The sequence below is a fragment of the Camarhynchus parvulus genome, chromosome 5, assembly GCF_901933205.1.
Source record: "Camarhynchus parvulus chromosome 5, STF_HiC, whole genome shotgun sequence".
NCBI lineage: Eukaryota > Metazoa > Chordata > Aves > Passeriformes > Thraupidae > Camarhynchus > Camarhynchus parvulus.
This window is the reverse complement of record NC_044575.1, coordinates 3,442,517-3,469,432: the sequence shown is the minus strand read 5'-3', so window position 1 is coordinate 3,469,432 and position 26,916 is coordinate 3,442,517. Positions and strand designations below refer to the sequence as shown.

At 40.0% G+C, this 26,916-nt stretch overlaps 1 protein-coding gene across 8 annotated transcripts in view; it reads right to left on the bottom strand.

Moving 5' to 3' along the window:
• The window catches only part of PPFIBP2 (PPFIA binding protein 2), a 92,961-nt gene extending 66,045 nt beyond the window's left edge, over nucleotides 1-26,916 (bottom strand). For 5 of the 8 annotated variants that reach the window (XM_030948831.1, XM_030948832.1, XM_030948830.1 and 2 more), the window contains exons 1-2: nucleotides 26,527-26,651; nucleotides 9,967-10,064 (exon numbers count right to left, since the gene is read on the bottom strand). In XM_030948831.1, coding sequence (XP_030804691.1) covers nucleotides 9,967-10,030 — 64 coding nt within the window. In that variant the 5' untranslated portion in view covers nucleotides 10,031-10,064; nucleotides 26,527-26,651. Of the gene's footprint in view, nucleotides 1-9,966; nucleotides 10,065-26,076; nucleotides 26,125-26,526 lie in introns of those variants that run through there. The other 3 variants (XM_030948833.1, XM_030948840.1, XM_030948829.1) reach the window with 2 other exon arrangements.

Here is a 26,916-nt window from a genome sequence, read left to right as displayed (position 1 = left end):
CTTTAAAACTGGTTTGCTATGGATTGCTAATGTGGTCCCTTTTATTCTCCTAGCTGCAATGGAAAATGGAGAACTCCTTTGAATGCAACAAATAATGCACTTGGCACTAGGGACAGAAATGCAGAAATACAGAGCCCAACTCAGCATTTTAATTCAGAAAACTTCCTGATTTCCTGCTAAAATTCAAATGAATCACAGGCTTGCCTCTCTTACTTGCTTTCCATGTAGTTTCATATTAAGTAGGATTGCACTGCTCACCAAAAGAACACACCCTGGAAAACAGAAGTGTGTAGGAGTAAATAATTTTATTTCTTTGCCTTGCTTTAAACCCTGACATCATTGTGCTGCAAAGTACGTGAAGTTTTAGCACTGGACAGTAAGAATTTGGATGTTCTTGCAGATTAATGAAAACACAAAGAAATGCCACACAATATTATTTGTTACCAGCATTCTCCACCATTAACAGCTCTCTATATCTGTGTAGCTTAATTATAAATAACTGAAGAGGGGAAGAATGCAGTTCAAACATCAGAATTTTATCACTACTCAGGAAAAATTATTAAAGTTTTCAACTCTTGCAAAAGGACTAATTTTTTTCTTGAGCAAGTCACAGTCTTCCTGTACCTCACTTCTTTTTCCAGGGGTAAACAGGACACAGGGGAATCTTTTGTCATGAAGTTAATATAATACCCAACACCATGGTTTCCTAGTGTACTCCTGGACCACAATTATTCATCATGAATGTTCACTTTAGAAGAGCAGGAAAAAAAAAAAGAAAGAAAAGGAGAAAAAGTGTTGAAACAGAGACATTGCAAGTAGCTCCCTCCTGGCCTCCCCAAAGAGCCAGTAAGTGAAGGAGTTTAAAGGCAGCTGCGCATTATATGTAAGCAGAAAGAATAAAATAAGTCATAAAACAAGCAAAACAACTTTTAAGTGACTCATTTCTCCCACCCGGACCGTGCAGGCACATTTTTCTCTCAGAGTTCCTTGCAATTAGCAGAATGGCTTCAAAGAAACATTCCTTTTGGGCAAATACATAACCTATTCAGAAAACAGCACTGCCAGTAGCTTCCAAAAGTAAGTTACTAGGCACAAGTAAAGAAAGAGGTAAAAGCCCTGCCAGGTTGAAAACCCCTCTCCTCAGCCCATGTTGTGTCCATTCATCCTTCACACAGCTTCCACCTCTCCTAGCAGTAGATGTTATGTCTGATCTCTCACTTTCCCTTGCATCTTAACTTCTGATCCCCTGCATTCATCCTTTTCTTCTCTATTTTTTCATTCTCAAATTGGCTGAGTTTGAAAAAAAAAATTCCAGGTAATGTATAACTCAACCATCAGTGGTTAAAAAGAGATTTTCCTAAGAAAGCTGGCTCCTTTAGATCACAAATCAGCAAAAAAACCAAAAGCCCCCCATCAAACACCAAAACCTACATCTATGCTGGATAAGGATGACTTTCTATAAAGCTGAAAATATTCATGAGTAACAATATTGCCGTCTGACCAACAGTGGTTAGAATAAAGTTATAAACACACCTTTCCTCTGGCCTTTCAGTCAATCATTACACTGCTAGAGAACACATTTTTACCTGAATTTTTACTCAGTGAGCATCTAGGTTGTCCAAGTTCTTCCTCTCTCCTTCAAGATTACACAGTGCCATTTTCTTTGAAGCACAGTTTTCTTTTCCTCATGAAGACAGCCTTGAAAATGTGAATTTATGAAAACTAGCAGTAAGGGCTGGACAGGACATATTTCAGCCTCCTGGTTCCTAAGCCTCCTGCAGAAGGAGTGAAGAGGGAGCTCTCACAACCCTTTCTTCCCATACTGTGATGCAGAATACATCACAAACTGTGTGTTTTGAATCACAGCTCATATTAACTTCTCCTCAAATCTCTGCTTTTAGATCTTTAACTACAGGGAAAAGTAACTATTAAGCTGGATTAGCAGGAAGCCCTAGGAAAAAATTTCCAAACCTAAAAACACTAATGACCACATTCAGATGAGAGCTTCACGCAGCTCAGATGATTTTCAGCTGAGCTCTGCCTACAATCACACACGGAATCTTTCAGACAATTTCCAGGAACTGTCTCTAATTTCTTATGCAAATCATAGGTGTAATTACTCAGACTTCTTTCCTACAAGCTTCTAGACGCTGAGCTGTGATGTGCAGCACTTTTGGGGACTGCACACACAGCTACAACAAAGAAAGTCACTCCTACCCAGAAACACAAGCTAAACAGCCTGGTGAAAAAAAAGGAGGATGGATTATGCAGCTGTCATGGAGGTTTGGGGCTAAGTCTCCATTGCACAGGAAAAACAGGATCAACACATTTATTAAAGAATAAAAAATACTTGTAAGAAATTTTTTTTTAAATTACACATAAAAAAGGAGTGTATTTAGGGCCAGTGAAACCATTAGTGTAAGTAAAACAGTGTTTTTAGCACAAAATCTGTAATTGTTTTTAATAAGCAGTAGTAAGAGCATTCAGTTCGTGGGGAAGTGAAGGAAAGTTTTTTCATTAAGATCACACAGCTTTCACTTTTGAAAAGACTCGAATCAATTTCAGTAGCTTAAAGTAAGAAGTGGACAAGATACAATTTTGAATTTAATGATACCAAACTCCTTTAAATTTAAGTCTTAGCAATCCGCTCACTTGCCTGTTAAAGAACTGACTCACTCATGTACTGAAGAATCATCACATCATACAAACTACAAAAGGACCTTTGTGTCTCAGATTTTCAGTCCCATGGGGTTTTGGCCATCATGGTTTAACTGCCTTTCTTTGCCACATGTTGTATCTGCAGCTATTTATGTTTCTGTTTCTTTCCAGTCCTTCCTCAAAACTCAGTAAAACCAGCATTGATGTGTGGAGTTTACTTGGTGTAATTGCAAATGCATTGCTGCAGTTTGGTAAGCTGGTGTAAGTGTCTAGGACACTACAGCATTTCTGATGTTCTATACTAAAAAACCCCTATCTCTTGTCAGGAATAAAAAGTTTAAAGTAGCGTATTTAAACTGTAAGTATTTTTCCATTTTGAATTAGTTTTAACTCCCATTTTCAAGAAAACTTCTAATTTTGTGGTTTTGCTGGAAAAGCAGAAACACTCGCAAGGGAAGTTAAAGACCAAATAGATCAGTAAATCAGTTTGACTTGGACCTTCAAAGGACCCTACAGCAAACAATTTTAAACACCTCTTTTTTAGATAATAATTATGTATTTATAGGAAAGAGGCTCCCAGTGCTTTCAGCTCTGTAGGTTCTGCAGTTCTGCCCTGTTTGCAGAGGGAATCCATCAGTCCTGCAAGCAATATTGAGAGGCTGCCCTGTCCATCCTGTGCTCAGAGCCCCGTGATTTTGAGAAAGTGAGAACGGGAAGCTTGTCTGGGGACAGCTGTAGTGACCTCTTGCAAAGTGAAGCACTCAGAATTGAAGAAATTCCAAAGGTCAGGTTGCTCTGGCAACCCTGGGGAAGGGATCAGCAGCCAGCGCTGCACAGGCATAAAGCAGCATGCAAGGTGCCCTGCTTTTCACATGCTTTTAAAACAAAAATGCACCTGGACACTTATGCAAAGTCTGAACCTGAAGGCTACAGCACGTGTAAAAGTCTTAATAAATACCTGGTTATAGTAACAAATGGCTCTAATGGCTACTCAAATATGTAAGTTTGTTTTAGGTGTTGTTAACAAAATTAAAGGCAAGGCCACAGAGACCTGGCATGAAAAATGATTAATTGAGTAAAGAGAAAAACAATGAACTGCTCTATTTTTAAATGTTTAAAATATTTTTAATTGCTGTAAATAAGTTATTGTTGATATCCGAGGAATTAACTAATCAGCTTTTCTGAAGTCAAGTATCTGAAAATAAATGTCAGCACCTTATACAAATTTTAAGTAGTAAAAAAATAAAACCCCACAAATTATAAACCATAAATATTGTGTTCAGCTTTTTTGTTTCCTCCTTTAATATCCTGGATATTTAGAGGTCACACACAATTTTTATCTTTCCTTTCCCCTCAAGCCCCCCTCATTCTTGAAGCAAAGTTTTCTGGAACTGTTATGACAGGAATTTACATATTCCTCTATCAAAGACCTTGTTTCAAGCAATTTTCTATGTAATTTCCTTTTTCCTATCTCTACTGCTGTAAGATCTATGCATAAACACACTGTAGTTAATGGTTAAAAAAGCCACAATATTATAACTTCACAAATGCTCGCCTTACTTAATGCATAGCAGTAACAAGATACATAAGTGCTCTAGGTATATTAGTTCTTTTGTTCAGAAAAAAATAGCCTAAATCATTGATTGAAAAATAACAGAAAATAAAAAGGAAATGCGCTAATCATGACTGAAGCATAGCCTTTTAACACAATTGTAATTTATTTAGAAAATGCAAGAAAACTGTTGTTGTCCACTTAATCTGATCTTAGTATTGCTTAGTATTTAAATTGTTCTGTTGTGCTCAGCATTATTTTAAATAGTCAGTTCAGTGCTCTGAAGTGAAATTTCAAAGATTCCTATTATAAAGATATACACCTTTACCATAGAAACCAAACTTTGAGTTTGAAAGTGTTGTGAACCTTGAATAGGACTTAAGTGATAAAAACATAAAACTGTTTGGAAGTGAACGAATTGAAAAGAACAAGTAGAAGGTATTTTCTAGCCACACTACACAGTCCCAGCTGTGCCCATCAGCTGCATGTCACCCAGCATGGACTTCAAATGAGACCCACCAGCACCTCCCCAACACACAAAAATAGGATTAAGTGCTCTCTGTCCTGTCTGCACAATTTCAATCCCTCGTGAAGCAGAACAGAGGTGTCCATCCTCCTCAGTTCAAGGGCTGTGAGACTGAATGAATGCTGTGATGACATGTGGCTATTCAGGGGTGAAGGATGAGGTCACCAGGAAATACTGTGATTTCCTTTTATTTATCTAGGAACTCAGTGAAAACTTTGTTCCACAGAACCTAAAGCCCATCCAAAGGAGTTCAAGTGAGTGGCAGTACTCTTTTTTTGTGTAGAAACCAAGTTCTAATCACTTATTAGAGGTGATTTAATAATCCCCACTAACAGCTCCTCCTTCAAATTCTGGCTGGTAAATCCCATGAGGAAAATACATTAAACTTGAACTAAAAGCCTGTTTATCTCTGAAGTGCAATTTCCTCTGGAGGCCCCTTTTCCAGCAAGGCTGTGGGCAGTGCTGGGTTTCTAACACAGCAGCCAAAGCCATGAGCTGAACACCAACATTCTGCCAGCTCAGGAGAAGGGAATTCAAACATGAATACTCCTTGCTCAACTTTTTAATTGTATTTACTTTTTAATCTTTCTGTGCTAATACTGAAGCATTGATACAGACACATGTGATTACACATCTAACTTTCTCATTATTTTCCAGTGAGCAGTAATTGCAGGAGCTCTGGTTAAAAGGAAACTCAGTAATTACAGCGATGACTTGGTGAATTTGAAGAGACTGTAGCAACATATATTGTGATGGGAGTTTTTAGATTTTACAGTTAATTGTCATTAATCACAAAGGGAAATAATGGATTTACAAACTGATGATGGTGAGAAGCAGTTTGATATAAAATATTTGTAAAATAAAAACTGAATTAATTTGTTATGAGATATTGCAAAGAAAAATAACTAAAATCTACAGTCCTACAAAGAAACACATCTTAATAAATGGGTACAAGCTAAATAAAAGGAGAAGTAATGACTTGGTTAAAGCTCAGAGGGAAACAACGCCAAAGTTATGCACCTTAAATGAAGAATGAGTAGATGGAACTGATATATGGTACTTTTTTATAGAGGAAGCCTCTGTTTGGAGTGCAAGTCTCTCCAGCTAATGGCTAAGTGATGTGCATTGACAATCACATTAGCCCTTTTTGCTATTTTAGTCAAATAAGGCTAATCATTTCGCGTGCCTAATTTATATAGCTATGAGGGCGGGTTATCAGTACAGATGTACCGAGGCATAAAAGACTTGGGAACACTGACCTATCTGTCAAATTTGATCAGGCCCAGTGAAATTCAATTTGTTAATCTTGCCTCACAATCCTCCCCTCATGCAGTCTGAGCACTAATAGGTTTTGTGCTGCACTGAGACTTCTTGGCTGGATTAATCAGAATCATGCATGAGAGATGTTACCTCCTGGAGCAAGGGGCAGTGTCATGGACATATTTTATGAAAAATCCTTTTGGTAGGATCGTTTCTCCTGAGAAGCTGAGAAGCTTCAGCTTCTCCATGTTTTGCTGCTTTGGAATGAGATTTGGAGAATTGTTTACCCAGCATGTCAATTGTTCTTACTTGATGACCAATGACAGCCACCTGTGTTGAGGCTGTGAACAGTCACAAGATTTTATTCTCATTCCTTCTATTCCTTTGCTAGCCTTCTGATGAAATCCTTTCTTCTATTCTTTTAGTATAGTTTTAATATATCATTTTCTTTAATACAATATATAGCATAAAATAATAAATCAGCCTTCTGAAACATGGAGCCAGATCCTCATCTCTTCCCTTGTCCTGGGACCCCTGTGAACACCACCACAGGGTAGGACTTATAGAATTGGAAGGCTAAAAGTGCAAATCTGTAAATACTTGTGATATATATTTGCATATACCCAGTTCTTACCCTAAATGGCCATAATCCAATATTTTATTGATAATGGAGGTAACAAAAGAAATGAGGGCTGATTAAAGAGATAGGATGCTCCCTTTTTTGCATGTGTATATATACATTTATACTCAAGCTTCAAAAGCTAAAAAATGTCAGAAATACATCTCTGGACTTCCCAATTCTCTAAAATGGGAGTGATGCTAACTTTGTGCCTAAAAGTTTCTGAGGCCAACAGAAGCATGTGGCTCTCCCAGTACTCACTCAGGCTTCAATGCAAAAGAAAATGTCTTTTTTATCAGCTACCTAAGTTTACTTCGATAAACTTAGGTCTTTGAATCCTGGAGATGTCCATAGAATCTGGATACAGTGAATTGAAATAGCACAAGCTCTTAAAAAAATGACTTTTTGCTGTTTTCTGTCAACTCTGAGAGCAGCTACATCTGTACAGATGATTTTTCCTGTATTTGAAGCTCTACCTGGATGGGATGTTTGAAAACAAACCCTGATGTTTTCTGCATCAAAAATAATATTCAAATCATTTTGGCTTGGCAATTTGACCTTATCAATATGAGAGCTGAACCTATTTTTAAAGTGAGCTTGGAGAATCACTATCTGGACATGATTTCCCAGTTCTCCACTGATTTGAGGCTTATCAGCTGTTGCAGACTGTGGGATGACATACAGTGTTTTAATGCTTGATAATTGTCTAATTTCACATGTGTATTGTGTGATTGTGTATATTTGAATAATTCCTAATTGCTGTCAGCTTCTTTACTACATACATTGTTTTGCTCTGATGTTTCTCCATGCTTGTACCCTAAGGATGTTAGAAAGTTTCAGTACAGTATCACAGTCATCCTTTCAAAGGGGTTTTCTACCTTGTATTCTCTCTCACCACCATACAGGACCAGAGACAATTCCTGTTTTCCAGTCCCTGCCCCAACTGCATACTGAAGCTTACTGGATTGAATTAGGGAGAGTCAAACTCGAATTATCATTGTGTGCCTCAGTTTCAGACAAACTGGGATAACAGCTGTATCCAAGTATAGACTCCAGCAGATCTACTTGGTCCTTCAGTCATGCCAGAATATTCAAGAAATTGTTCTGGAACACACAGAACATTGGCTAGAGGAGAATGACAACAGACTTAATCTGTCTTAAAAAGTTTTATCTATTCCTGGCAAAAGAAAATAATAAAGAAATAAGGCCAAAAACCTTTCCAAACAACTGAGTTTTCCCCTAAGTGTAGGAGTAAATCAGTATGTTTCTTTGTTAGTACAGGTAGATATCATACTGAAATCATATGGGAAGCATTCAATTAACATCCCTGAGGCTTGACAGATGCCCTGGCTGGGAAATACTTTGTTTCTTCTCCCATCAGATATTTTATATAAGCCTATTCTCAATGTTATGCTGCCTATCAGTGGACATCAGACTGGAAATATAAGTAATGCAAAGTCACAAAGTCAGCTCTCCTGGACAGGTTGCTCATGACCACAGTGGAAATAAACTCCACTTGCCACTGCAGTTGATTTATGCCTGAATCTTTTTACTTTAGGGCTTGCTCACCAGCGCAGAACAGCTGTGATTAGCTGATTTCCAGGGAATAGTTCTTCCAACATCTGCCTTAGTGTTCTACACCACCAAGACAGCCAAGTGATGGGGGCAAAAGTGATGTCATTTGAAAGCCTGGGAAAATTTAATTTTATTCCTTATTTATCAAGATTAAACCCTGAAATGGTATGGCACAAACAATCTGAAAAAGGAGCCGGGAAAAGAAGACTAAAATCAACCAACCAACCACTGAACCAAAAGAAAAGCTGTCTTCTGGCTTTAATTATTTTTCTGACACAAAACTTAGGAAAAATTTTATTTTCTTAGGCTGTCATATATTGCTATTTAATCAGTTATATCACATATTAGGAGGCTATCTTTCCAAACCATGAAAAAACACCCAGCACTAAAGACCTACTGTCACAGCCAGGACTTGCATCACGACTGATGGCTCCTGGGGAAAAAAGAAAGTCTCTAATCTGAAAATCAATTTAAATAGAGTGACTCTTTTTTCTGTCTCTTGCTTTTTCTGCAGAGTGGAACCACCGGTGCATCCATGATATTCCCCCAGTGTGTGCAGAGCTGGGTATAAATCACCACTGAAGAGAGACACTGAGTTCATTTGTGTGCAGGTGATTTCTGAGCACAGCTTCCATGGCATCCCAGTGGCCAAAAAGTATTGCAGTTCTCTAGTTTATGAATTATGGTTTGGGACTTGCTTTTCTTATTTTCTTCTTATACATCTGAGGTAAGTTCAATGCTTCCCTGTCTATGCTGTTTTGTTAGGTGTGAAAAAATAAAATCCCAGTTAACTTCTGTTGGTTAAAATCTTGTTAGAATAAGGTTTTGCACTCAGGACAAGGAAATATATGTGTGATTTTTCCTATTCACCTAGAACTTTTTCCATCAGTGTGAAAAGTCACTCCAGTTATATCTATCCCATATTCATATTTACAGTTCTGTGCATCTGAGCAGTCTGTTAAAGCTTGCACATATAGAATAAATTGAAGACTCATATGAGGATGCAAAAAACAAACAAACCAAACCCTAGTGATTGTTTAAGCTAAAAAACCTGGATAGTGATCTAGCCTGATGGTGACATTTAAAGGCCCATATCAGTCTCTGGACAGAGAGCTTTCCTAGAAGAGCAGGAGGAAGATCAAGGAGCAGCACAACTGCAGCAACAAGAGGCTGATGCCATCGACTCCATCACCAGGGAGGAAGGCTCAGCTTGGGTGTCCCTATTGAGATTCCTAAAGCTTTTGTGAATTCTTCCCCATTGTGCACAAGTGAGATCATGGCCCTGCCCTGGCACTCCTTTAGGGAGCTCCTGCTGCATGGTGTGTGAGCACAAACCTCAGGGCATAATAAAAGTTATGTATGTTTTTATTGATGCACACATATTTTTATACATCTCTATGTGCAGGTGTTTGATGCAGCTATAAGTTATCCAGCTAGCCAGAAGACTTGGTGAAAACTTCTTAAACTCATATTGAAATACAAAACTAACATTTGGATGTTGCCACATGGCTGAGGATGTGTTTAAGTAAACATAAAAGCACTAAAGCTAAGTAAACCTCTCTCACTTGAATGTTCACCTGTCTGAGGGGAAATTTTAGGCCTTATTTTACTTGCTTTATTTTGCTTTCAGCTTTCTCCACACAACTATTGAACCAGAGTGTTAACAGTGAAATCTGCATGACAGAGAACCTAATAAATTTGGAATAATTATTAAAAAGCAAACCAGACACAGTTAAATCTCAAGACAGTGTGGTGTAAAATAATGCATTGCTGTACCTGCAATGATGTCATCCATTTGCTCCAAAGCTGCTTCCAGCATATGACTGGCATCAGAAGCCATCCTCTGGGATTTCTTCAGATCTTTACTCCCTCTCCTGAAAAGACAGAATAAACCATAAGTATTACACTAAATAGCCTGATGGCAAAATATATGCCACTGTCACATTATGCATTAGGCTACACAAACCAAAGCCATGCTACAGCTTAGCAATGCAGCCTAGTGATACAAAAATACAGCCCAATAATAAGAAACCTAAAAATCTGTTCCTGTTTTTGATAGATGACTTGGGAGTTCTGATTAATTTTTGGAAGATATTATATTAAAACAGTCAAATGCAAATAAAAAAAAATCCCAAAGAATTTCAAATACTGGAAACCCAAGATTCTCCTGCTCCTCATCCTTAACAATGGTTTCCTAGATTCAAATTCAGTGCATTTCAGCCTTTTCCTATGTGGGGAAAAAAGAGGATTGACTAAGGTTCAATGAAGGAATGAAGACATGGGGCAGAACATGTCTTTCCTACAACAGAAATCTCTAGGAAGTCTGCTTTTTGATTTTTGCCTTAAGAGCAAAGAAAACTCTGAAATATTCAGTCTTTTCAGCATCACCATCTCTTTCATGACACCAAAAATCCCATTTTTTTCTGTTCAAATAACCAAAATGCCCCAGGTATTTGGTTATTAGTAAGTTCTCTGAATTTACTGCTGCTACTATAAAACAGGATTAAATACATTCTGACACTGGGGATAACAAAAAAAAAAAAAAAAAGAAAAGAGAAAAACTTTCCAGAATGAGTCCCTGCTTGTGAGCTGGTGCTGCTGGACTCTAAGTCAAGCAGCAGCTGCTGCTGCCAACAGATGACATTTCAAAGGGGAGAAGAATTTATGCAGTCCATTTCACTGCCAGTGAAGAAATCCCCTTTTGCACATCACTTCATGGCTGAGGCACGAGAGCAGTGCCCACACAGAGAGGAAACAGGGGTGGCTCCCGTGCATGTGGCTCACAGGGCTCCAGCACAGCTCACTGCACCCACAGAGCCCACAAAGGCTCACAGTATTTTGATTTCTTCTCCATGAAGGCTGCAATTCAGTCTCTCGGCATTCAGTGGTTTTTTTTTCACAGCGAGTTGTAAGAGCTGTGGTTTAAAATTGTTCCATGTTAGCAGCTGTCACCAAAGACATCAGCCTGACAATGGACAGAGATGTCCTTGAAACAAGTCAGGTTGTGGGTAGCTGTAAATGCAATGGGCCTGTGATTCCAATGCTACTGAAATGCCACAAATATGTGTTTATCATGGGATTACTTGTGCTAAGAATTCAAGTAGTTTTGAATTGAAATAAATATTACAATGAAAATTCGTACCATCCAACCAAAATTATTTTCTTTTGAAAACTAAGCATCCTGAGACATGGGTTTTTCTCAAAGAAATGGGTTTCTTCTTCAAAGAAAGCTAATTTATTAAGAACCTCTGTGTTATCAGCATCCTGTGTTGATTCCAGTTAATGTAGATAACGCCAGGATCCAGAGAGACAGATGCAGGAATGAGTCAGGAACTGCAACATTCTCATTTGAACTCTGCCATTTACAGCTTGCCACAGTGGGTAAGCCACGATTTAACTTCAGATCACATTGATCTGAAGAGCAACGTGAGAATGCCTCATGCTCACTGCCACCCAAGGCTCAGATTAATGGAAATGAAGCAGTGGTTTTGGTCCCTCAGTTTTTTTGTCAAAATAATCTCTTAAGTTCAAGCGATGCTAAATTTAACCAAAGTACATGTCACCCAAATATTTCATTTAATGGCACTGGAAATAACATAAATTGTGCTCAGAATAATCTGGAAAGTCATTAAGTCAGCTGATATAAACTTAAAATTTCAGAGTGCTTTCTTTCACACGTGAACTTTCCAGACACTCCCCCCAATCGCACTGCTTCCGTTTGCTGGTTTTTGGGAGACTTCCATGCTCTGTTGCCACATCACAGGCCACCAAAGCCCTCTCAGCTGCAATGATCCTCCTTCCTTGCAGTATTTCCTCTAGTTCAAAGCAGCCATCCCACGGGGAATAATCACCTCAGTGACAGGAAATCCACCTACAGGCGGCCACCAGGTGCCAGAGGGGCACCAAGGCTCCCATGCCATTCTCCCAGGAGTGCATGGCCACCAGGTCTGTTGGGAAATCAGGGCAGTAGATCTCTGGCTCAGAGTTAGAAGGCAGAAAAAGAGTGAAGAACGCTAAACATAGCACAGAGTTCCTAATTCTATGCTGCACTCCATGATTTTATTTGTGCTGGAAGCCACTGGAGCAGCGCACGGCTGTTCAAACAAGAAATGCAGGACTACATTTCTTGTTAACATCTGATACAGTATTTCATCACTTGTGGTGACAAAGGCACAGAAAATGCTGATACACTGCATTACAAACTTGAAAATTCACTGATGGAAAAAACCTCCCATCAAAGCCTTGGCAAAACCCAGAGAGTTCTGCTGAAAAACTCCACCAGAAGTGAATCTCCAATCTCCTCCCTGCCTCCACAGCCTATTTTCTCACCTGTACGCACTGAGGCTTTGCTGCCTAACTGCATTAAGCTATAGCAAAACCTGCTGATCAAACAAGGATTTATTAATAAAAGCAATGTTATTTGCTCCAGAGAGATAATGTAATATTACTTGCTCGACATCTTTTTCTAGACAGACCTGTTGTGTGTGCTCCAGGCAAGTCTCACTTTCCCAGACACTCCCTCCTTACAGTTTGGCTGCTCTGAGCAGTATTATGAAAGAGCTTGTTAGATCTCCTGGGCTTTCAGCTACCATTTCTGATCTAATTCTACAGAAATATCTTCTATGGATTTTTAAAAAATATTATTTAATAACAAGACATTTGTAACAGCCCCTCAAACAGGATCCATCTATTTGCTGGTATTTTAATTACAAATGTTTTTACAGTTTTCATTCCTGAATGACATCAACATATGCATGACTTATTTACTTATGTAAATATATACAGATATTAAAAAAAAAAAATCAGCTTTGCTCAGGACTGCACAAAAGCTACCTCTCACATTACAGTACAAGAGTCAGTATAGGCAAATTCTAACCTGCAGGATTTATTAGATTAATTCATATGCCAGCAAAATACAAGAACCAGGCTACTCACCTTTTCAGATCTCTAGGAAGAATAGAATTTACTTTTTTGCCTGAGCAGTGAAAATTCCTTGCTATTAATAGCTGAAGTTTTACTGTTAAGCAGACATAAGTCAAAATTATTGCCATCCCTTCTAAGCCACATGCTCATATTAATTTAGAGCCCAGCCCACAGAGATATTGCAACCCTGTTTGTTATAATTGCCTACGTAATGACATCTTCCAGGAAGTGCAGACAGAGCAAACTGGTCTGAATTCCTGAAATTTATTTTGCTAAGATAGTTTTGCACTGTACATCCTAATCTGAGATTTGCATTCCAAATAAAATGAAAAATCTCTGGCAGAGCTATTGTGCTCAGAGCCAATATCCCTTGCAAATTTCTTAGCCTACATTCTCTATGTAAAACTACAAGTTACTGTGTCCAAAGGAACATAATATTTAACAGCCATCTTCACTGTGAGCAAGATGTTCCTCAGAACTATGAAAAGCCTTAATTAAATTTGAATCTTTCATGGCTGGCTTGAACCAGCAGCTGCTCAGAGATAAGAATATGAACAACATGAATTCAGGCAACTCAGATGTTTTCCCCAAGGTTGCTCATAATAATGAGATTATCAACTTTATCAATTACAAGGGGTGTGGTTTTTGATAGAAACTCCAGAAATCCAGACCGTGTGAGAGGAATTTGTAGGCCGCAGACATTTAGCTGACACATATAATAATTACCTACCACCGCCTTTTTTTTCCTAGGATGAATAAGTACATGCTTGTAAACTCTTTAAATACTCAGTTTTGAGTATTACATTGCTTTGTACTTAATGGCATAATGAAATTTCAAGTGCCTTGGGTGAGCTCAGAAGTCCTCCAAGCTTTCCTTCAGCTGCAAGACGACTCCTGCCCTGGAACGCAGAAATCTGCCCAACTCCCACCCTTTTTTTCCCTTTCTTTTCCCCCAGCCACACTCTGTGCAGCATCCAGGCAGGAGCAGAGCCACTGAGTCACCCCTCCAACTCATGGCTCCATCAGGTACAAAAGTTATAAATTCATGTTTGGATCCTGGTCTCTTAGCACCTGCTGGAGATCTCTAATTAAGATAATCCTCAGTTCTAACTAGCAATCCAGGGAACAGGATCATCTCTGATGGCCACTAGAATGTCTGTCTGAGGAATGCTCCTTGTGCAGGATCCTCTCCAGCCAGAAATCCTGTTTATCTGACAGCTGGGAGAGCTGGCCTTGCTCAGCCTGCAGGAGAGAAGGCTTCAGGGAGACCTTCCAGCAGCTTTCCAGTGCCCAAAGGGGTCACAGGAGAGCTGGAGAGGGACATTTCACAAGGGTAGTAGTGACAGAAAGAAAGGCAAGAGCCTTAAACTAGGTTTGCATTCACTATCAGGAGGAAATTCTTTACTGGGAGGGTGGGCAGGCCCTGGCACAGGGTGCCCAGAGCAGCTGGGGCTGCCCCTGCATCCCTGGCAGTGCCCAAGGCCAGGCTGGGCAGGGCTCTGAGAAACTTGAGACAGTGGAAGGCATCCCTGCCCATGGCAGGAAGGGTGGAACCTGATGACTTTTGTGGTCCTTTCCAACCCAAACCATTCTGTGGTCCTACCTTAAATTTCATTTATTTCTTAATACAGACAGTACTTGCTCTATTTCTCCTTCACATGCTTCACTGGAATAGGCAGAAGGGTAAAAAACCTCTTCCTTCATTGATTACCCATCCTGTAATAAGTAAAATCAAGGCTATTTCAGAGGGTTTTTAGGAACAGCTAAACTAGGAATGAAAAAAAAGCAAGTTTATTTTGAGCTGGAAAGTGTGAATTGCCCACAGGAAGGCAGAATGGGCAGCTCTAAAGTGAAATATCAATTAGCTAAAGTTGAACAAGGACCTGATAGCAAATCACTTCAGGTAGGTGTCAGAACTGCTAAAGTCTCTATTCAGGATGTTGCTGGGGGTCCTTATATGAGGGGATATCCTGAAGTGAAGCACCTTGGCACTGTAAAAGCCATATTTGTGTGTTACTGATGCAAGTCAGAGCAACAAGCAAAAAGCAATGATGCTTTTGCACATAATATGCTAAATCATGATTGAAAATACAGAGCTAAACTTCCTGCACTGTGAAGCGGCAAAGACAAAGCCAAACATCTCTTTTCAAAAATAAACCCATTAAGTTTGCTAATACAAGTCTGAATTTCAGTTCTGGGAGGGAACAGAAGGTGAAGGAAAAAAAGAAAGCCCCCTTTAAAAAAATGCTAGATCTGACTGATACTTGATGCTTCAAAACACAGATCGCCTCACAGCAACTCCTCCACAGGGCTGATGCATATTGAGTTACAGCTCCTCCTGGTACCACAACCAAATTTCCTGACTCATGTTTGCACAAAGTCTCATCCTTACAACTGAGAGCTGACGCTGACAGAATGGCATGTGCAAAGTGAGCTCTCTTCAGCCCCTCTCTGTAACACTTCCAGCAACTGCAGGAAGCCCTTCAGTCCTCAGTGCTGCTTTAAACTTTGTCCATAAACGCTTAAAAAAGCCCTTCATCATTTAATTTCTTGTTGTTATCAGATATCTGAAGTTTTATGTGGTACACACAGCATAAAGGAAAATTGTTATAGCTTTTGACTTTGCAAATCTTAAGACCAAAACTGCATTAATTGTTACTGTATTAAGTCCAAAAAGCCTAATTATTTTAGTTCACTTCTCTGTCATCTAATTAGTTAAAAGCAACACAATGAATAAATAGTTTGGATATAAACTTCAGCTGAACCTGATAAAATACACGAGAGAAAAGTCTCGGAGCCAAAATACGAACGTTTCTGCTCTTAAAATAAACACATACAAAAGTCAGATTTGGTATTGCAGTTCACATGTACCTCAGAGAGTTTCACAACTAAGAAATGTTAGATCCTCAACATTTCAACATTTAAAATAAACTGTGTTTCTTTTTTTTTTTTTAATTATTTTTCCTCCACTCTCACTGGCCTCAAGGTCACAGCTCTGAATTTTCTTCCATGAAGGTCAACATTTCAATGAGATCTTTGAAGTTGCTTAAATCCAGCTCCAGTGCCTGGGAAACTGCTCAGACCACACCTTCCCCCACACCCCACATCATGTAAGTAAATTCATGCTCTGGTAAATTGGGAGGTGAGGAATTATAATAAAAGTAACCACAGAATTCATGCACAAATTAACTGTGCCCTAGAGTAAAGCAGAGGACAAATCCTTGAAAGCAATGGAGAGAGACTAGGTGGATATGAGAAGTAAAATTTTCAAAGCTAGTCACTGTAAAAATCCTATAAATTTAGACAAACTAAACAGTGCTAACACAGGGCCAGAAGATCTTGTATCTCAAAGACAGGCAGGAGGTCCAATTTTGCAATCTTTGCTTCTTCAGTTCCTTAGGATGATTGTAGAAATCAGCAGCCTTGCCAGCCTTGGAGCTGGCAGAGCCCATGGAGCCCCTGGAATGCCATGGGCATCATTCAAGGTGCAGGGCATTTCTGATTTTTAGAGAGATGCAAAAGAATGCCTCTGCAAAAGAACGACACGATGACACAGGTGGAGGTGTGAATGTTTCCTTGTAAAAGCCACGAACCTTTACAGAAATAACTCACTTGGGAGGTTTAGAAGAATGGAGAGCCCTAAATTCTCCTTAACATGGGCAGACACTGGGAAGGGTGAGGATCAGGGAAGGAATTGGCACCAGTGGATGCAGAGGGACCCCAGCTGGGTTTTTCTGCAGCAGGGTTGATGAGCTAGAAAACTGATTTCCTGCAACCCGGAGAGGTAATTCTCATCCACAAGATATCTAAGGTAAAAAACCCTCAGATCTGGGTTAGACTGCACAGAAAAACAGCTCAACATAGACACAAGGAAGAAAAATATTTCTTATGAATATTTATTATTTCAAAACTATCTACTCTTGGATTACTTTGATTATGAAGCTCTCTCCTGAATTTCCCTCAGCTGTACAAACCTGACACGAAGGCTCTTGTGAGGTCTAAACTCAGCTTTAGATGTAAAGACTGAGAATGTGTGCTAAAAAGTCAACTTTTTGACTTTGCAAAATTCATTTCCATATGAGTATTTTTCCCCCTTTGAAACACTCTGTGCAGCAATTTATAAATAACACTCACTAGGCCTGTCTGATATTACCCAACCTGCATCTGTGGATACAAATATGTTGAATTCATCCCAACAGGAACTGACAGTATCAAGCACTTCTGTATAAATTGAAGCTTCAGCAGCTATTTTGAGGAAAGTGTCTGTGGGAAACAAAGAAAAGAAAAACATACTTCTGCTAGAAACAGCAAATTCATCAAAATTGAATCCGTTCAGATTAAAAGCCCTGAACAGGGAACAGCAAATGGATCACTATGAAAAGCACCACATCCCACATTACTCAGCACATCAACAAAAATATAAATTTTAACAGCTGTCCCAGTTCAATGCCTGTGCTTATAAACAAAACATTCCTATATAGATTGCTTCCTGAAGATTATTGAAAATACCCTTGGGAAAAAAGTTATATTCAAGTTTTTCCTCTTTCTCTGCCTCAAGAAAAGGTATAACTTCTGTCCCTAAATAGGTTATTTCACCTGGTGGGCCAGAGACCAGCCCACACACAGAGCAGAGCAGCACCAGTTGATGAGTTGGCTTTGTTACTTTCTTCCTCATCTTGGGAGTTCAGCCCAAAGTCCCTGTGGCCTGTAAATTCTGCATTCTTTGTGCCCACTGTCAGTGGCACATCCTTCTCCTCAAGCTTTGTTAAATTCTCCCTGAGATCACTGATCACATCAAGCCCTAAACTTTAACAAGACAACGCTACAGACAACTAACTCACCATTCCAACACCTGGACACCATCACCAAGAGGCAGAAATTCTTCACAGCAAGTAAAACCTTGGTTAAACATGACATATTTTGTTGGTTTTGCTCCTCCATTATTCAGAACGTGGGACATCTTACTCCCTGCAGAGCTGGCCAACGCTGAGAAAGTATCTGTATCAAACCCTGTGCCACAGCTGAATTTTAAATCCCAGCCTCCTATCATAATTGCTTTCCATACTTAGTGGAGTAACATGACTTTTTAATTTTGGAAAAAAAGGCATTATCCAGATAGGTAATGCTGCAAGCCAGAAGAGTAGCTCCGGACATCCAAGAGCAACATTTAATACTTTGAAGATTCACAGAGGTGAGAGAAACATAAAACATCCCCCAGCTGAAGAAACATCATTACAGGTGGCAAGAAGAATGCACCACCCTTTATCCTTGTTTTTCCAGAGAATCCTGGAGGCAAAGTGAATACCAAGGTGCCTGGAGACAGATCAGGCATGCACTGAAACCAGGAGCTGACTTTAGAAGGAACAGGGAGCGGCCACAATGGATGTGTGACCAGACATACAGGGCTCCTCAGTGACCTGTGTGATGGAGGCTCTGTTTGCTCACAGAAACACAAATTTACCCAGGGAAGGCTCCTAAGGGATCCCCCTCCCTGAAAACCTCCCAAGTGCTCAGCTCTTGTATCTCACACTCATCTGTGTGCGCTGCTACTGTTTTGACTATCACAAGCAAAACAAGAATAATATGATAATTAAAAAAAAAAAAGCCAAACAACTGTATATCCAATTTTGAGTATCGAGGGAAAAGATTTTATAGGCTCAAAAAGAGTTCTGAAGTGCTCACCGTGCTGCTTCCACAAAGGGGACACGTCTGTGGCACAGGATACAAAAGAGATCCCCAATTGTCCTGTAAAATATTGCACCTTTCAGTACCAGCTGTGAGAGGTGTTCTCAAGTTCTTAGCACCCACAGAGCCCATCATGCAGTGTCTGCCAAACATTTCCAGGGATTCATTCCAAGTTCTATACAAATGTAAAATGAATACATTTCCAGGTCAGATCATCTTAGCAAGGATAAGCCAAATCCATGTCAATTTCTCCTTAGATGTTATACATGATATGAGGGACTGAGAAAGAGATAAGAAAAAGCAAAGCCCCAGTTCCATGCATCAGGAAGCCTTTTTGAATTTGCAAAACTCTGGACGTATGTGCCATTTCCAGATATTGACTGATTGCTCAGTAAAACTTTCAAGCCTCCCAAGTCTCCAAAGTTTCACATTCCAGTTCAGTCATTTTGGCTCACAGGTTTTGCTAAGACACAGAAAGCTTTTGGAAGTTTTGCAAATCAACTGATTGCAAGAGCTGAACCTAGGTACAGACCTGTTCATAAACTCAGTGCTCCCCTGGGTTTTATATACAGATTTACAGCTGAAGTTCAGGAGGCTGTCAGCATCATCCATCACTGCGGTATATTTAAAGGAAACCTTTTCTTCTCTGAATTCCCACTATTTTTAGGACATGAAAAATCCACAAATTAAACCATTATAATGAATACACACAGGATTTCTCTAGATTCCTTCCCAGATAAGTATTTTGATAAGTATTTAACAACTTGAACACGAACAATGACACAAAAGGATTTGCCCAAAAAATCAAACTCTAGCTAAAACTCTACTGCATGTTACTTCCAGTCCCACGAACTCTTTCATATGGTTCAAATAAATAGGAAAAAATCCAAATGCTAGAGTATAACTGTAGCCAAAACAATATATTGTTATACATTTAGTCAAATTTTACTGCCTCTGAAATAGACACCTTTGTACTGACAGAGCAGAAAAAATGAAAAAGAATTCTTACATTACTTTAGAGGGCCCGAATGGCACCATAGCAAGGCCTGAAGTCATACAATGCACTGTCAAAACCAGGAATGCCACCTGGGGGCATGCTGCTTGCCAGGCTTTTACACATCCTGCCAGAGTTAGCAAGGCAGGATGTGTAAAATATTCGGACTGAGAGCAGATTCCAAGAACTATTTGAAAGTCCTCCTTCTCATATTTGGTCTGTGAATACACCTATGGAGTTCCCTGAGGTAATAAATTAATCATGAATTTTAATGCTTGATAAAAATGCCTTTATTTGACCTGTTTATTAATACAGCCACAAAATGAAATTATTTCAGGCTAATGACTTGCAAAGCCCTTTAATCCCTAACAGCTACCAGCTGTTTTGTCTGCATGAAAAGTTTGTCAGAAGTTTCTTGCATTTGGGGCCATTTGCATCAAAATCAAAATCAAATATAGACAAAAGAGGAAAGTATTGAAATGACCATCTGTTGGATAGCATTATCTTTTGCTTCTATTTCAGGAGAGAAAAGGGAATCAGAATTCACTATCAGTTTCTTTAATTTTCCCAAAAATGGATCAAAGTCTGCTTCCATATCAGTAATTGTGGCATCTTTGTACTCTTCTATTAAATTTGCAAGGAAAATTTGGTTTGCTATTATATAAGAGAGATTTAGTCCCCTTTGTTTCAGTTGTTTTCAAACCTCCAAGTGGAAATATTCAAGACAGCTTCATTAATTCCAAAATAATATAGATCCTGTCCATTCCTACTTGAAAAGAGGAATATGGTCATATTGGCAAACACTAAAATACAGTTCTGTCATGAAGACTTTTTTTTTCCTCTGTTCCTGTTTATTGATAAGAGGTAGTTCTGCTTCACTACTGTGCTGTAAACATGTAACAGTTCTGTTTACTCATTAGTTAAGAACAACAAATAAAATTCATTTAGACTGAAATGATATTCATGAACATTCTGCTTGGTATGGCACTTTTATCAGTCTCTACTAATTTGGAAGCTCTTCTAAGTACCCAAATCTGGGTTTCCAAAGTGAGCAGCTGCTACTCCCATTTACAATTAGTCCTGGATAATCAGAAGCTTTGATTAAATAAAAACTACAAATTGCTGGTGAATCCCAGCTACATTTTAGAGTTTGAATTCCTTTTATAACAAACCACTTACTCTGAACACAAACTCCTCTCCTCATGCTAAAGAAAAGGTAAAAAAGCAGGTTTCTAAAATCTGCCTTTTGCCAGTTAAATGAGAACCAGCTGTGCTTCACAATCTGCAGAGGAAACTCAAGATGCTACCAAGTTTCCTAATTAAAATGAAGAAGGCAATCAAGGCAAAACAGATTTGGACCACAATTCTTGAAATAGTTTTCTAATCTTTGCCTCATTTACAATTATTATGAAATGTTGCCCACACTGGGCATAGCATGGGTAACTATTGAGGGTTATTCAGTATTTTTCACAACAGAGCAGCACCATGCTCTGCAAAGCAGGCCAGAGCAGACCTGCTTCTTGCACAAAAGCTTGTTAGAACAGCTTTCTTTTAGTGACAGAAGTTCTAATTTGATTTTCTTTTTATACATACAAGGTCTGCCAGAGCAGACTGAGAGTTGTACTTCACAGTTTCATGTAACATTTCTAATTTGCATACATTCACCTTTCTAATTTGAAGAATGTTTTAATTCAATAAATAGTTAACTAATAATTTATAATGCCTGTGACTCAAATTTTCAGGTTTAATATAATCTGCACTAATACTAAAATACTTTGTACATATACTTCTATTTTATTTACAGAAGATTACTTCAAGAAAAGAAACTATTGACTTCACTAATTTTGATTTTTCTTTTCTTCAGATATACTGAACACTCTTTAAGAAAATAAGATATCCTGCTTTCATAAGTTGTTTGTGCTTGTTTCTTTCCTATCCACCTAAAACAGGATATCTCCCCAAGGTGTTTGCTAAAGATTTTTATTTTTTTGTCTGGAGTGAGACATCAGAATTCTTCTGTTTGGGAGCTGATTGGATTATGTTCATTAGTTTATGATCATCCCAGAAACACACTCATAAATCTTACTGCAATGCCATTAGAATAAGATGTTCTGATTATGCTTTATTAAAGCAGATGCTACCATCTGCCTTGTAGAGGAAAAAAACATGATTCATTACATTCAAGAGACACTTGGCAAATATCTTCCCCTGTCCCAATAAGATTTCTGAAATAAACTTTGGGTTGAAAATAGTGCAAACTGGAAATAAAATTCCTTTTTTTTTTGTAGGAGCAGTACATAGAGAAGAAAGGAGGCAATCCCAGCAAAGTCACCTTTGAATGCAGAGACCAACCAGACTTGTTTTCAGAAGAGGATAAGGTAAAACAGGAGTTCCCATACTCTAAGTGATGGAAATCCATATTAAAATGCAACAACTTAGATTTATCTTCACTAATTACTTTAACTGGCACACAATCTGTTGATCTTAAAGACCATGAAGACCTAAGCAGCAAGTGAATCATTCCCTATGAATATTCACACACTTTCTGTTGCTCTAATGGAAACAGCACTCAGAGTCAGCATTCGATAAGCAAGACTTGGAACAGAGGCATCCTTTGGACCTGTCTTTTTCTTGACTTTGAGTGTTCAGTCTGGTTTCAGCCCTCCAAACCAATGCAAGGTTTCATTGAAGGAGAATCAGCTGACCTGTTTTCTCCAAACTCACATCAGCTTCAGGAAACCACCAGCTTATCACCATTTCCTTGGGTGATATGCCAATGGCTTCTCATACAATCACCAGTTCATACTTGCAGCTTTTTGGAAGTCAGATCCATTTTTTACTATTCCTTGAATTACACTGTCTGGTCACATCAGGTTTCTTATCTTTACCCCTCTATAAAGTGCTCTATTTTAACCTGTATTCAATCTTCAACTTTTATCCTCAGTTACTTCAGATGTAATCTGGAAAATCTGACTAAACAGAGAAACACAGAATGTATTTTATATATCACATACACAGAGTTGAGAAAACCACTAATGGTTCCTCATTTGTTGATGATCTGACAGAGAAATAAAGCCCTGGTTTAGGCATTTGAAGATCCCACATTTTCCTTTTTGATATGTATGAAAATATACCGCTCTTTCCCCTCAACAGGTTTCAGTCACAGGTTTTGCAGAAATACTAGTGAACCACAAATCTTGCTGTACAGGTTATCAAATTAGAGTTCAAAATCCAGGTTGTGCTTAAAATCCTCTAAACCATTACACTGGAACTTGGCAGGTGCACATTATAAACACAAATTGACCTAGACTGGCAACAGTGCCACCAGGATTTACTTTTTGTGTTTGCTTCAGAAAGAATTTATCTTTGTAATTTTACTGCTTTGTTCTTTGCATCAGTGAATTACCAGATAAGAGAAAAGTGCTATTGAGAAATGGTTTTATAGAAAATAAACACGTGAAGATGGAAACAAAAAAGGTAACTGTAATGTTACAAGCTCAGAGAGACTTGAAATAAAAATATCACACTAAAACACGTAGGCAGAGGCATCTAGCTACAAGAAAAAAGCACCTTTATTTTGTTGCAGCTAAAAGAAGAACTAAAATGTTGTAAAGGTGAAGAAAGAAGAAGGGAAGAAATTCAACCTGCCAAAGGTTATCAAAGACATCACCTCAGAGCTGGTGCCTAGACAAAGGTAAAGAAGAGATTGAGCAAAGGGGCACTCTCAGTTTCTTCAGCTTCAAAGCAACAGGTGAGCTGATAGCACTGAACAGACAAAAGCAAACTGGGGATAATTTAAAGAACTTAATTTATTGCTCAATCTTTCCAATTCTCAGAGTATTGACTGAAGCAAAGTTATTTCATACATATCTACACAACTCTGGTAACTGATCAAGCGTCCCTCCAGGGACATCCACTGCTGCTAAACCCTCTTGAGTGGCTTTAAGAGATTTTCAAGGTTATATCCAGAGAGGGTGAAATGATCTCTGGGAATGGGGTGGCAAACAGCAATGAGAAACATCTCCAGAGACCGGAGTGATGCAACTTCACTGATAGAAAAGTGACTCCTGACAGTCCTAATCTACTGCCCTAAACAATGTCCTCTTCTGCTGCATTGCTATTTCCACACCCTTGGGTATTTCTGGAAAACAGAAAAGCCTTTCTTTGCACAGCACATTCAATGATTTTGCACCTACGCTGAGCGATCACTATCGTAAAACACATTTCCTTATTTATCATTCCCTGCTTTGACAAACTGAATCATCACATTATAGACTTCTAAAGCAAGCAGGAGGTTTCCTCCTATTGCTGGAAATGTCTTTTCTGGGGAAGGGAGCAGGAGGAAGGTGGATTTTTTTGCTAATAAGCAGAATCCTATTGAGGCTCTGCTTTACCTGTGTGAACAGAGTCCTTTGCAAATCTTACCAGGTCAAGGCTGCCTGAGCTCAAACAAATGCTTAGCTGCAGGGAAAACCAGCTGAATTTCTGGTCTGCCTCTGAGTAGCCTCATAAGAGTGAAAGCAGTGTCTGGGGATGAGTGCCTTGTAGGGATTTGTGGGAGTTTGTTTGTTTTGAGGAGAGAGACCAGAAAGAGGCAAAGAGGAAACAAGGGAGGTAAATGAGGGCTGGAAGCAGAGTTGCACATGGAATAACAGAGATGAGGCTCAGTGTCTCTTGTTCTGTTTTCACTCTCTCCTGTTTTGCACTCACAGGACATTGTCCCTCTGCCTTTCCTGCCTGTTTGCTGACACAATCAGTGTGTTGAGGAGGGTGATTTTTAAGGTCTCTATTCTACTCTTGTCCATCTGTCATCCTCCCATGTGCCATTCCAACTCTCTCTGCCACACGGAGCCACATTTTGCTGCCTCAGAGGCTGCATGGTCTGTCTGGGGAAACCCTGACCCAGTGTAACAAGCTGGAAATGACAGGAAAATGGGAGGATGGATCCAGGAGCCCAGAGAGTACTTCTGTGGTCTGTGCCTACACCTACACATTCTCCCTTTGCTAGACACACACACACCCCCTGATCCCTTTTGCACACTGCTGACACCACATGAAGAAAGATGAAGTGAGATCAGATGCAGGAGGAGTGAGGGGAAGATAACTCTCATTATCTCACCTTTACCTATTCCTTCCCTACCTCCTTCCTGTCTTCCCTGTTTATCTGCATGTGGATAGGGCTGAAACAGGGATGGCAGCAGCAGAAAGAGCCCTCTGCGCCATCCCTCTAATCCCTGGGACAGGAGATGAAAGCAGCCAGGGGAGCTGGAATCAGGGAACAACACTCCCAGCCCAATTCCTACCACGCTCCAGCCACACAGATCAACCCAGTCTCTGCCCCTTCCTTTAATCTGGGCTTCCCACAGGGCAGAGTCCCAGATGGGTGACAGATAAGCTGCTACATGTTTTGTCAGAACATTTGATTACTACCTGGTTCAGGTAAATAAAGCATTTAAGCTTCCAAAAGCAGTGCTAACATTAGCTCAGAAGAGTTACAGGCAAGTCATGTGTCTCTACAACAGAAAAAAACTTCAGCAGTCAGTGGTGAGACCAGTCTTGAGCTATCCCTCAGCTTAAGTCTTGTTACTGGGGACTTGAAATTACTTTGTACATTATAAATTATATTATTATTACATTTTTTTTCTCATATTCTGGTACCAAGCTATAGCTGTCCTCAAGATAAAGCTGGGTTCTTTTGAATTCTCCCTCTCTTTAACTTACACTGGATTCCTCCAGATTCAAGAGGCGTTTACAATTGTTCTCAACTGGAATCACAAGCAGGTGGATGGAAAACCCATATCATTTAAAAAACAACAACCCATATTTGCTTATGGTTGTCCCAGTCTGACCTTGCACTTGCCTGGTATACCGAGTTTTATTCCAAGTATTTCTCCATTAGAAAGATGGAGAGAAACATAAGGATTCAGTGGTTTTAAAGTTCATACATGAGATGCAAGTAAAAATCAGGAACACAGGCAAAGTCAATAAATAAACATGGAAAGCTGGAATTCTGCTTTCTTTACTCTCCCACCTGCCCCTTCCACATTTCCACAGAAGTTTCAGAATGAAGTCTTTTATGCACTTGTTCATATATTCCTTTTATAAAAAAAACCCAACAAAATAACCCCAGAGAAGCACCCCTCAGTGAATCCCCTCCTTCCACAACCTGAAAATTAAAAATCTGAAATTGCAAATGACATTTTTTGGCCGTGGAAGTACAAAGTGTGGCACACACACATATCTTCAAAAAGCCAGCATTGCACTACACCCACGCACAGTCAGACCTGCCAAAACGATCCCCAGCATCTTCTGCTGCCCCATGCAAAGCTGAGCACAGCACGATGCACGAATGAGGGTGGCTCCGTATCCTTCTTGCAGATGTTAGGAGGAGGTGTTGTTGCCAGAGCAGCGCGAACCAGGAGCGCTAACCCATGGGACTGGGGAGCACCTGACATCCCCTTACCTTCCTTATCTGTGCTGCCCGAACAGCCAACTTCATTTTCCAGCTACTTTGTCCTGAATACCCTTCAAACAACCTCCTTTTCACCGCTTTTTTATAGAGAATTCTCAAACCCTGGGGAGGGGAGGAAGGGGGGGGCTCCCGCCTCAGAGAGCTCGGCTGCAGCTGGGCGTCATCACGGACAGCGCTCGCTGAACCCCCTGCCCTACGCCAACCAAGCGCTTTATTTACCGACCTGACAGCCCAACTGGAGTTTGGGAGAATCAATATTTACCTTGCAGGAGCCGCGTCTGTTTGAAAGCTCCGCTCCTTTCGGACGAGATGGGATAGAGCGGGGCGAGCAACAGGAGCGGCTGAGGCCGCAGCGCCGAGAGCGGCCCCGCTCGGACACCCCGGGCCCGATGACCTGCTCCTGGTCCTGCTCCCGATCCTGGTCCTGCTCCCGATCCTGGTCCTGATTCTGTTTCTGGTCCTGATTCTGATCCTGCTCCTGATTCTGCTCCTGGTCCCGCTCCTGATGGTGCACCCGGGACAGCCGGGACCGCTCTCCGCCGCCTCCCTCACCGACCGCTCGGGCGGCTGCAGCCGGGCCCCCTCGGGCAGCCCGATCCCTTGCCAGTCCCGATGCCGCTCCCGATCCCTTTCCAGTCCCGATGCCGCTCCC